General features: G+C 43.7%; 1 protein-coding gene across 1 annotated transcript in view; it reads right to left on the reverse strand.

Annotated features, from left to right (window-relative positions):
• The window catches only part of LOC146811212 (uncharacterized), a 101691-nt gene that overhangs the window by 28873 nt on the left and 59607 nt on the right, over nt 1-13211 (reverse strand). Inside the window, exons 10-13 of the mRNA XM_085618256.1 lie at nt 11157-11189; nt 10672-10704; nt 9934-9966; nt 9741-9773 (exon numbers count right to left, since the gene is read on the reverse strand). Coding sequence (XP_085474382.1) covers nt 9741-9773; nt 9934-9966; nt 10672-10704; nt 11157-11189 — 132 coding nt within the window. The remainder of the gene's footprint in view (nt 1-9740; nt 9774-9933; nt 9967-10671; nt 10705-11156; nt 11190-13211) is intronic.

Below are 13211 nucleotides of genomic sequence, written 5' to 3' on the forward strand. Positions count from 1 at the left end.
TTGACTGCTGCTGCACTGCATGCGTCCTGCGTCCCAGGCAGGAGGCTGCTCTCACCGTCGGTAATCGCTGCTGTTGTCCCCTCGGGCGGGATCATTGTGACTGTTGGGTGTGCCGCCTAGGGGAAGTGCATAGACTGCTACTCTGTTGCCCCCGCCGGGCGTGTGGAGATACAGGAGTGAATATTGGGGCTGGGAGCAGGACGTGTCATATAGACCCAAAGTGTGGATTTAAAACATCAACACTGCCAACAAAGAAACAAGTAGTGACGTATTACAGAAGGCCCTAAATCAAGATCTGCCTGCAGGGGCCCGTAAAGGAATTGTCAAGTCATATTGGGCTGGAGAGGAGGCAGAATTGAGCGACACGAAGTCCTAAGCCCAATGTGGACATGCCTGAGATCTGCTCCCCTTCCTCCTTTGACTTTCTGATTGGGGAATTGAATTACAAAATCCTGGCGCCATGAGAAAACATGATACCAAGCAAACAAAGCTAGCCTTTGAAAATAAAAGACTCACTCGCCAGTTGGATGCGGATACAGATGCGGAAACTGACCAGGGTGCTCAGAATGAGGCAGTGGGTGGAAACAAGGACCTTAGATCCCTACTTTTAGACATGAAGTCTAGCCTAAAAACAATGGACAATAAACTCGATCTTCTTACCTCGGAAATGGATCAGGTCAAGAAACAAGTAGACTCCCATTAGACCCAATTAGACCTATCAGACACTCACGCAATGGAAGTGCACAAATTCCAACTTGAAGCCAAGGAACAGCTGCTTTCCATGGACAAACTACTTAATGTAATCAGAGTCAAGAATGATGATCTTGAAGCGAGATCTCACCGAAACAATCTACGTATAATAGGCATTCCGGAAACTACGGCGATCTCCAAGATGGAAACATTTGCTATGAGACCTATTTGGCACAGAACTCTCTGGAATGTTTATAGTAGAGAGAGCCCACTGGACACTAGGACGTAGCCCACCGGTTGGTGCCACACCAAGACCAATTTTGGCACAGTTACTAAACTACTGGGATCGAGACACAGTCTTGCGCCTAGCCAGAGAACGAGGCATCGTTGATTACAAGGGTAACAACATCTCCATGTTCCCGGACTTCAGCCTGGCGGTCCAGGCAGCCAGGAGGGAATTTGTGGCACTTAAGCGTCTCCTGAAATAAGCAGAGATAACCCATGCTCTTCTGTACCCGGCAAAACTAAAAATAATGCACAAGGGTTCAGTGCACCATTTTAAAGACGCAAAATCATCCATGAAGTACGCAAAAAATGTTGGGGGCCAGAAGAAAGTGACCAGAGCAGCTATGGCTGCATCACCTGATGTCAGAATTAGTGATAATGACTGAATCGTGTAGCCTGGCACCGCCAGGTATTGCTAAATTGTCACTAACTTGCTATAAATCTAATTCTGCTATTGCTCAGTTGCAAATATCTCTAAAATGTTAGAATAATGTATAGTCGGCCACTAGCCGGTACTGCCATTTACATTTTGCGTTGTTATATTGCAGGTAGGCTCTCAAACACCTGTGCGGCCACCCCGCTGCAATGCGGGGTTGTACGCTGGTGCATCTATACCTCAAGGGAGATCTCCCATTGAAGTTCGCAGGGCCCTTGATTGGGGATCCTACTTTAGTTTAAAAGATGGGGGGTCGTATACTCAACCTGTTTGGGGGGTTGTTGTTTGCAGACGTAGGGATGGTAATGTTAATAAAGTTATACAGGACAGTAAGAAAATGATAATTAAATCTAGAGTAGGAATCCAGTAGAGGATAAATACAAGCTTGAATTTTACACTGGGTTCACCGTTTCATATACCACTAGGTCACATCAACAAGAATCGTTATTGTAACTACCCAGAGACAATAGGCACACTAGATTCTTCACCTAATGCTAAAGCCGCTCATCCATGACGACCCTTAATCTACTTACTTGGAACATCAGAGGAGTAAATAACCACCGTAAAATCAGACTGGTACCCGCTTACTTGACAAGACACAACATAGATATATGCTTTATACAAGAAACGCACTTAAGCTGCATTACGCAAACTAAGCTAAATAACAAGTGCTGGAGCTCAATCAACTCTTCTATCTATTCTAACTTTGCTAGAGGGATGTCCATATTGATCCGACTTGGCAAATATTGGACACATACAGACCCAGAGGGCAGATATGTGGTCCTGGGTGGGAGGCTACGTGTGACAAAAGTTACACTCACTGCTATATATGGCCCAAATGTTGCCTCGCCTGATTTCTTTCAAACTGTGTGGGCTAAAATCACCCTGGTAGGACATGACACAGTCATATGGGGCAGAGACTTCAACGCTCTAATAGATAACCATATGGACAGGAGGGGAGGGGCTCGCAGACTACACCCAAGATCTAACGAGACACTTAACACCATAATAACAGAGGGACATTTATTAGATATTTAGAGACACAGGCATCCGGATACATCTAAGGGCACATGTATATCAGCACATCATAATGCCTGGTCATGCTTAGACTACTGGTTGGTGTCACCAGACATAGCAGCTTGGACGACAGAGGTCAGACACCTATCCCGAACCTTGTCGGATCACGCTCCTGTCTTGTTGCGACTGACCATGCGCGAGGGTCTCCCTAAGGTTAATAATTGGAGATTCCCTTCTCATGCGCTAACTGATACCATCTTCAGGGAAGCTAATTTCTGAATATGAAGCGGAGGCACCCAGAGAGGTGAAATTTTGGGGGAAATATGCACAGGCTAGATGATATGGCGAGGGAGACAGACCCAGTAAAACTCTAGCTCATATGCTGTGCCCACCTGGTAATGCTATGTTCATATCCGAGATACTGGATGATAACCACAATGAGGTCAGAGGCCCGCAAAAATTTGAGACCAAGTTACAAAATTCGACACCACATTATATTCCTCCTCCTCACGTACAATACCGGTGGAGGTGCTGACCTATTTAGATTCAATTGAGCTTCTGTGGTTGAGCAAGCGGCACTGGGCCTACCTGGATGAGCCTTACACTGTACAAGATGTAAAACAAGTAATAAACAGCCTGCCCTCGAATAAAGCCCCGGGGTCGGACAGCCTCACAGCTGCATTCTATAAAAGCTACGTAGACCTGTTAGCCCCCCAGCTCCTGACGCTGTAAGGACAAGTGCAGGAAACTGGGATTCTACCCCCCACAATTAGAGAAGCAATCATATTATTACTACTCAAGCCAAGGAAACCGCCCAATGAAAGAGCCTCATATCACCCTCTATCTTTAATTAATACCAATACCAAAATGTATGCTAAATTATTGGCAAACAGAATGCAGCCCCTACCTCCCTGGATCTTCAGTCCCGATCAATCGGGCTTCATCCCAGGTAGAGCTACAGAACACAATCTACGCACCTTTTTCTCAGTACTGCATTATTTAAAACCCCAAACACAAGCCTTGGTGGTGCTTTTAGATGCCACCAAGGCCTTTGACTCGCTAGAGTGGCAATATATTTTTACTATATTAGCAAGATTAGGATTTAGCCCAACATACATTAACCAGATCAAATTACTGTATACAAGTCCCTCTGCTAGACTTAGATTAAATGGATTGGTCTCTTCGAAGATACCAATCACCTGAGGTACACAACAGGGCTGCCCCTTGTCCCCCCTGTTGTTTGCAACCGCTATGGAGCAATTAGCTGCTAGATTGACGCAGCACCCCGAGGACAGGGGACTGGGTTTCTCCACCAGGGGAATCATCGTATCACTATACTCAGATGATATCACAATGTTTATTATTGACCTGCAGACAATTTAAACCCAGTGCTGTGGAAAATCCTAAAATTTGGGGGACTAGCAGGTATACAAATAAATTGGACAAAGTCGGTTCTATTCACACTCACGAGAAACACCAAGCCCTGTCAAATGGAGTACCCTCTGAAATGGGCTCAAGGACCTGTTTGATATTTGGGAATATGGCTGACAGTGTGTCATGAACTCTGGCAGGGCAGTGACATGGCTAGAGGGCAAGAGAGTTACTTGGAATAGACTACCTTTGTCTTTGGCCGGCCGTATAGCAATAGCTAAAATTGTTATTTTGCCTACATTTTTATATCTATTTATAAATATTCCACTTACACTAACACAGGCTTTCTTCAAGACACTTTAGTCCCTATTAACGTCATTGATCTGAGTTGGAAAACAAGCTTGGGTCTCATGTGAACTACTGATGCTTCCCCTGACACAGGGAGGTCTGAAGGCATCAACCATTCCGTCATATACATAGTGCGCCCAAGCTCAGTTCCTCCATTATTGGGTCCACCCTGTACCGTTTCAGCCTAATTTTGCAGTTGAGCAAGATAAAGCTGCACCCACGCCACTATCAGTTGCTATATGCCAGCCATATAGAAGACCACATAATTAGATTGACACAGTTGAGTCACTAAGATGGGGCTGGGAAGGTCTGGGAAACAGAGCCAAATTAGAGGTCCTATATGCACCCTTTATACCGGTGGTGCATAACCGATGTATCCCCCCAGTGGAGGACCAGTAAGTGTGGTGCTGGGGTGTGGGCTAGGGATAAACACACATTTGCAGATCTATATCCTGAGAATACATTTCGCCCCTTACTGGCAAAACAAGAATAGTTATTTCTATATCATCTAATATACAAGGCCTGCCAACAAGCAAACACCACCTTCCTAAGGCCCCCACCTAAGCTACATGCACTTGAACATTTGCTGACTGGCCCAACTCCACTCAAATTTATCACAAGATTTTATAGCAACATGCAAAACACTGCTCTGGTACTGTTTCCAAAAGCACTGATGGAATGGAACATTGAAATAAATCCTCCAAACTCAGAAGAGCAGTGGAAGTTCTGCTGCTCCCAACTACATGTGCTCTCTCTCAATTACAGGCTAAAGCTAATAAATTTTAAGTTCCTACATAGATTCTGTAGGACACCGATGGAGCTAAACTGCATGGGACTTAGGCCTGATGCTAGCTGTTGGAGATGCAGGGCTGAGCCGGTGTCTTTTCTGCATCTGGCCTGGAGTTGCCCACCTGTAGCAAAATACTGGGTTGATATCTACGGCATGATTGGGGAATCACTAGGAACTCTAATAGACCCTACACCTTTCACAGGCTTACTGGGATACGTGAAATATACTCCGGTGAGCACACGGAAACTACATGTAATGCTCCTACTCCTGGCAAGGAGACGAGTGGCTATGCACTGGGGGAAGACCAAGGCACCATCGATTAAAGCCTGGTTGCAGGACATTGCCTACTGCCAGACCCAACATGCCCTATATTGGGAACTTATGCCCCCTGCCTCAAGGCCAAAAGATATATTGGGTCCAATCCTGGACTGGATATGCACATAACAAACTGAAGATACTGATAGTACTGGTCCTGATATGGTGGAGTCAAGTACCTAAATTAACATTACTCTACACAAAAGGTCCTAAATAGCAAAATACACAAATGTTGCTTTTGTTGTGGTAGTTAAAGAAAGCAAAATGTGTAAAAGCATAATCGTATAGACATGTATAATGTAAAGTGCAATAAAACTCGCTGGCTCGATCTCTTCTTCGACTTTCTGTCCTATAAGTTAGTTGTTCTGTTGTTGTAAAGTTGTATCACATGCAGGTCACCTACTGACATTGATCAATATGTATGTTATCATTGTGTGTGCAAAAATGTGAATAAACAAATGTAAAACAAACTAAAGGTAGACAAATGCTTGGTTTCACCTAATCAATCAATCAAGAAATATGTAAATTGCACTACTCACCCTTGAGATGCTGGGGGGAGGGGTGATGCTACTGCTCGAATAGCCAGGTCTTGAGTAGCCTCATGAAGGTTAGTAGGTCCTGGGTCTGCCGTAGGAGGATGGGGAGGGTGTTCCAGGTTTTGGCGGCGAGGTGGGAGAATGATCTGCCGCTGGTGGTCGCTCTTTGGATGCGGGGGACGGTGGTGAGGGCGAGGTCGGCGGAGCGGGGCTGGCGGTTAGGGGTGTAGAAGGTGAGTCGTCTCTTGAGATGTGCTGGTCAGGTGTTGTGGAGTGCCTTGTGTGCGTGGGTGAGGAGCTTGAAGGTGATCCTCTTGTTGACAGGAAGCCAGTGCAGGTCTATCAGCTGGGGTGCAATGTGGAAGTGGCGAGGGATGTCGAGGATCAGGTGTGCAGAGGCGTTCTGTATGCGTTGTAGTCATTTCAGGAGTTTATCCGAGGCTCCTGCATAGAGGGCGTTTCTGTAGTCCAGCCTTCTGCTGACGAGGGCCTGGGTGACCATTCTTCTTGTTTCGGTGGGGATCCACATGTAGATCTTGCAGAGCATGCAGAGGGTGTTGAAGCAGGAGGATGAGACGGCGTTGACTTGCTTGGCCATGGAGAGTGTTGAGTCGAGGATAAACTCCAGGTTGCGTGCCTGGTCGGTGGGTCTTGGTGCTGCACCCAGTGCGGTCAGCCACCAGGAGTCGTCCCAGGCTGAGGGGGTGGGGCCGAGGATGAGGACCTCCGTTTTGTCCGAGTTCACCTTCAGGGCCCCATTCAACCTGCAGCTCCACCCCTACTCACCTACAGCATCTTCAAAAAGGACAGTGCTTCAGAAGTTTAACCAGCAGCCATTTGCTAACAAAAGTGTTCATTAAATTTGTAAAGGGAGCCGTTTCATCGCCCCCTCACTCATACCAGTATTTGCATTCCCTGCCCTCCAGCCATTGTAATGCAGGTAATACACTTCCACTCTTTGGGAAGCTATTCTCATCTTCCATCTCGTGCCAATGCAAATCAGAGGTATTTAAATGTATCCAACTCTGCTGTATAATTAATACTCTGATTCGAACCTGTGGATGAAAGGCAGGATGTCTTTTTCAATGTGTACATTATTTCCAAGGTATTTTCTCGAAATATGCATCCAGCCATTATCTTTCACTTTTCAATTTCAGCCCTTGAGCTTATAAACTGACCTGGCTGGATCATTTGTCTAGCAGTAGTGTAGCAACAAAGAGATGGTTTTACCTGCTTCTAGTACCTATTAAAAATTTCTGATATAGCACAATCTTCACAAGTAAATAATGTTGCTTCTTTATACATCCTTGCATCCTCAAACAGCATGCTGTCTCAAAAATATTCACTACAGTCCTTGAATCCGGCATTTAAAAACTTCCTTTGATTAAAATTCTGTTTGCCGCCTCTCCTTTTTTATTCTCTCTTTCAAATGTCTCTCTTCATCCCTTCCAGGCTCTGCATGCCTCCTCTGTCTCAGGACAACCTACTATGACAAATGCATGTTTGACTATTCTCTATTTCATCAAATTTCTCCCAACTCATTTACACGATCACAATCTTCCCTCCTTCTGCTGAAAGTCATACCTCTGCAACCTAATCATAATTAATCTCTTCTAACTCCTGCATTTAATCCCATCAACCATGTGCCACAGACCCATACAGCCATCACATACCTAATCACCGACCTATACAGCCACTCACACACACATACTCTCAAATGTTACAGGATACTGTTAGGAAATACATTTTTTTTTTAAACCTTTGAAATTCAGTTGAAAAACAATGTTTACAGGGACATTATGGATAGGAAATAAAATTTAACAATGCTTCAAAATTCACTTATAAAATCAAAGATTACAGTGTTGTTATAGTTAGAAAATAGAATTTAAAAAACCTTAGAAATTCAGTAAAAGAAAAAAGTTACTGGGACTTTATACTTAGGCTCAGATGTTACACGCAAAACACCATGGATATTCAGCATTTATAGTTACCTGAGCTAACTATAACGTATGCCCCCGCACTGCACTTCTTATGATCTCGCCTAGTACATCACTCATGACATGATCAGTGACATCACTGATGACATCTCAAATGACATCACTGCTGGCATCATCTAGTGAGTGTAAGTGTTTTGTTAACATTTCTGAAACTTAAAGATAAATACTAATCTACCCTATACGTTAAATTACTATACTCTCTCTACTACTGATGAGTAATACTATTTCTAAAGTGTCATCTGAGTGGCTGTGTGACTGTATCACTGTGTGAGTGGATGTCTGAGTGGCTGTATAGGCATGTGAGTGGGTGTGTACCTGGCTGCATGGCTCTGTCAGTTGATGTGTGAGTGGTATCCATTGTTGTTTTAAAATATGTTCCTACAGTGATGCTACATTTCCTAGGGTGTCCTTATGAGAAAAACAGTTGGAACACAGCGGCCTCAGCCACGTGTGTTCTGACATTGCAAGCCCTACCATGCTTGCCTTAACCACACATATGCCTTGACAGCGCATATCCCTTAACCACGCATATGCGTGGTCAAGTTGCTGGCTAGCTGGCCGAAGAGCAGGAAGCAGGAAGAGGAAGGATTGCAAGGCGGTGAGGTAAGTGGGGTTTTGGGGTGGTGGTAGTTTGTAGGGGATGGGGGTAGTTATGGGGGCTAGGATAGTTTTGGGGGCTTGGGGGTCTGGTAGTTTTCAGGGCTGGGGGGTCATGAGTTTTAGGGCTCAGGGTAGGGGACATAAAAGGGAATGTTTATAGGCTGGGGGGCCATTGGGCTGGTGCAGGGGGCAGGCGGGGGTAGGTTTTAGGTGGTAGGACTGGTTTTAGGGCTCAGGGAGGGTGGCTGGTTTTGGAGTACTTTTTAGGTGGCTGGGTTTTAGGGCTGAGGCCAGGGGACAGGAAAGGGGCAGTTTACAGTTCGAGGGGGCAGTTGGGCAAGGGGCAGGGGGAGGTGGTGAAGGTTTAACAGGGTGGGGATGTTTTTAGGGCTCAAGAAGGGGGCTGGGGTTGGAGTAGTATTTTGAGGAATGGGGGTTGAATTTTAAGGATCAGGATAGAAGTCAGGGTAGTTTATATGCCTGGGATGGATAGATTAGACGGTAGGGGGCAATTTTTAGGGATTAGGGGAGAGGGGCAGGAGTGTGATCTTTACCACACATGTCCCTTTACCAGTCGTGTATTTACCATAAAATTGCGTGGTTAAGGCATGCGTGGTAAAGGCATGTGTCGTAAAGACACGGTCATGGTTAAGACCGCGTGGTAAGGCATGAGTTGTATAGGCATGCGATGTTCCATCACACAAACTCCATATGGACACTTTTTCCTGAAGACTGGTACTCCAATGCAATTTCCCTTTACGGGAAACTGGTTTTAGACATCTGTTTGCATCACTTACTAGCAGGTGTGATCTCCACCTACCAGTATGAAATAATTACCTCTTATCCCATGCTCTTCTGCCTTTAATATCGTATTACTCTTTTCAACTGATTGGCTCACTAAGAGAATTGACATAGATACAGGAATGGGATGACACAGTGTGCATATATATGTACGGTATAGTCACACCTTTAGTTATGAACTTGAGCAGTAGCTTATTGATCTGCCATTAAGTGGTCTCAATACTCCTGAGCTTGAAACACGGAAACTTTGACTTTAACTAAAATCACAGGAATCACCACTAATGTAGTTTTATCTTTTTAATTTTGTAAACAAACACTGTTGTATTTAAACCACTATCCTTGTCATCAAACAGAGCTGATTTTTTGTAAAAGGGATGGTGACATCTTCTAAAACTAGTGGATAAAATGTCATGTAACAACCAAGAGTCGTGAAGCCCTATCTCAATGGAAATATGCTATCAACAGCCCCTACTCATAATTTTTGTACAATGAAAAGACATGAGAAAAAAAAATGTATAATTTATATGATATAGATGTATATATATTTTCCTTACTGTAGCTCCGGATCCTATGTTCGTAACACCTTTCTAGAGGACAAATAGAGGACAGCATTAGTAGAGAGGAAGGTGTAATACTATAAAATATGATTCATTTATAGATCAAAAGCAATCCATATGTGAGACCAACAGTTTTCAGCAGGAGTTCCCCTTCACACTTCAACGATATAGAATCAGAGCTAAAGCTTACCACAAGTCCGGTTAGTGCATTTCCAATACCGCCCTGGGGAACAAATACACATCAGGTTAGCAGGGAATGAGACACATTGTTAAGTCTTCTGCAGGCAATATATGTTGGCGGGACTTTAGCAGTGACATACCTATCAAAGGTGCAGCAGACAGTAAGGTTGAGGGGGGTACCTTCAGATTTCCCAACAATCATGTTGGCATATCTTGTTAAAATACATTATGAGAAGCAGAACAGGGGGGCTTAAGAGCCAATGGAAAGAGAGGATTGTTAGACGTACTTAAAACACAATAGTTTTCAAACTAACCAAGTTTTAGGGCAGAGACTAGAGACAGAGAGAGGGAGAATGTCAGTGTGTGTTTGTCAGTGTGGGCATGTAAAGATCCAGGCTTACATTTGACAGTGACTTCACCATACCAGACTGAAAGCCTCTATACCCAATTATATACTACAAATACACCCCCCTCCTCCCCCCAAAGCTCCGCCCCTGGCAGCAGGTCCAAAGGATACTGAAAATTGTGAACAGTAGCAGCAGCATAGATTGTGACATAAATCTAAATATGATGTTTATATTGGTGAGGTGTAACGGCCTATTCTGCAGGGAAAAGAGGAAACAGCAATACTGGGAGGAGGGGGTGGAATATTGTAAAACATGATTGCATTATCAGTCAGAATCAGTCAAATGGGGCTATCTGTTTCTTGCAGGCTCCCTCGCCTGTGCTCATTCAAGGTAATGCTTACCGCAACTCCACCTAACAAATTAGCAGCACCGCCCTGCAAGACAAAATAAAGAATAACTGAGCAGCTGGCTGCTACACTGTAGTGTCTGCTATCGGGAATCGGTGTGGGAGGGACTTTGGCCGAGGAATAGACGTCAATGGGACAGCAGTTGCAGTGGCTTAAGGGGCCCAATGCATCTCAGACATGGCTGTTTTTACTAAACAATTGAGATTTTGGGGTTTGTTTTCAATCCTTGCATGTGGGCCCATGGCACCCTTTCTGCACCACTGGAATTTGGTATCTTATGGGCCCACACATGCATGTTGTGTTGCAGTAGAGTCAACTTTTCAGTTATTGTATTTATGATGATGAACAGTAGTGGCAGGGTAGATTGTGACACACTTCAAAACATGCAACAGATATGGTCAAATACAACTCAAGCATGAAAATATAATTTCTTCAAAATAATCCTTAATGCACCTATAGAATACGATTTAAATTTGTACCACGATTCCGGTGAGCAAATGTTCTGCACCACCCTGGAGGAGGTAAAAAAGTCTGAGTTAGAAGGGAGAACAAAACCTGTGTTGCAAAATTTCATTAAGTGCTGTAGGGTGGTCTGTCCTGTGAGAATCATATGTAGCAATGAGCATTTGTTTCACTGTGATTAACACTGCTCTATTTATTACCACAGAAAAATGACCGGAAAACAATTTTAGCAGAGAAGAATGTTGCTCACTCCAAAACATGAAGGATGACCACCTCTCAAGGCTCAGATGGAATTGTTGTTGCACTGGCATAATTAGCAAAATTGCATGTCATTTTTTATACCCAACTGTGAACTATTATGCCACATTGCATGATTACATGTTGTTAGGAAAATTTGCCTTTTGTGGTAAATTTGGTTACTGTGAATGTGCAGGAAGAAAGCGAATGACATAATGAGAGCAGTCTTTGTTTGCAGATTTTTGCACCATTTCATTTCCATCAGAGCAGAATGCATATTCCACTGATCTATGAACATATTTTAAATCAAAGTTGCACCCACCTGCTAAATTTCAAACGCCACCCTTTGCAAGTAACATATCAGCATTGACAAAGTGAGAGTGACAAATTGCGAAACCTATCAGGCGATAGATACCATGTAAATGACAAGAGTGGGGTTTCTATATATTCAGCAGTGGTATTTACCCCTCTCTATAATCTTGGCCCCATTATAGAGGCCTGTATTGCAGGATCAGGTATTTCTGTGAATGTGACACTTGAATGTGGACAAACCATCATTTATGAGTAAAAAAATTCACTTGTACTCATGCATGGGGTTGCACATACTTAAATTCCTCCAGTGAGGCAGAATGTCCTGTAGGAATAACTCTGCTCATTAAGAAATGTTATGGTGGTTAATCAAGGCCAAGGGGTTTCTACCAAATGAATGTCCTTGAAGCGTTGTGAGTACTCACAAACGTTTGGCAGGCACGTTCCGATTAGGAGATTTCTGATTGAAAACCACTGTTCCACATGAAAAGTTGCAACTATTCTTTATATGTGAAAGTTTATGCAGGTGATTCATCGTGAGACTTTTCAGTCGCAGGTTCATGAAGCAGGGCTAACATTCTATGGTCCGACTACATGGCAGCAGATTTGCTACATTGACATTATATTATCTGTAAACATCTTCTTTTCTGAACGTAAATTCACATTTTGCAAAGAACAAAGGTTGAGTTTTCAATGAAGAGGAATGTATTACACACCCATGCTCAACATAGGACTGCAAATACATTTCTGAAAGGGGCATGTTTAAATGTCAGGATATGAAGGCAACTCGTAACCATAAACATACAAATGTATATTTGAGACCTTGATGAATTCGGTGATTCTGACCATCACACAGTTTTACATGAATGTGTAATGTTATAAGAAAAGTTAAGGGTTGTGTTTTCTAAATTTAAGTCTTAATAAAAGTGCTAGGACTGGACCAAAATGACCACATTATTGTCTGTTTAATTATTCCCTCACAAGCAGAATGCCCATACGGAATAATATGTAATGCAAAAGGTTGAGACTAATACAATGTTTTGCAAAAGCATGCAGTTTAATGCACTTTACATAATGGACTTTAAATAATAATGAAATCCTTATGCAAGCACCAAAAAGAATGATGTGACTTCTAGACTTTTGTTCCCAGTATTGATGTGCGCATAACAGAGGACTTTGGGCCTAATTTAGAATTTGGCAAATGGGATAGTCTGTTACAAATGTGACCGATATCTTGCCTACCATATTACAAATGCCATTGAACATGCTGTACGATAGCCGACTGATAAGGGAGTCCCTTCGGGATCTCCTGGTCTCTGGATCATCGTTCTGGCATGGATCACAATGCAGCCCCTCCATCTAGCCACGCATGTTTCGGAGTTGAGTGAGACTATCGCTCGATCTCCCATGGCAGACAGTGGAGCCCAGGATCATGGAACGGGGCATTACAGCAAGAACAAAACAGCAACAAAGGAGAGGGGTAATGCAGGAGACCACCATTTTGGCGGTGAAGCCCACTCCAGCGG

Source organism: Triturus cristatus, chromosome 7 (genome assembly GCF_964204655.1).
Source record: "Triturus cristatus chromosome 7, aTriCri1.1, whole genome shotgun sequence".
Lineage (NCBI taxonomy): Eukaryota > Metazoa > Chordata > Amphibia > Caudata > Salamandridae > Triturus > Triturus cristatus.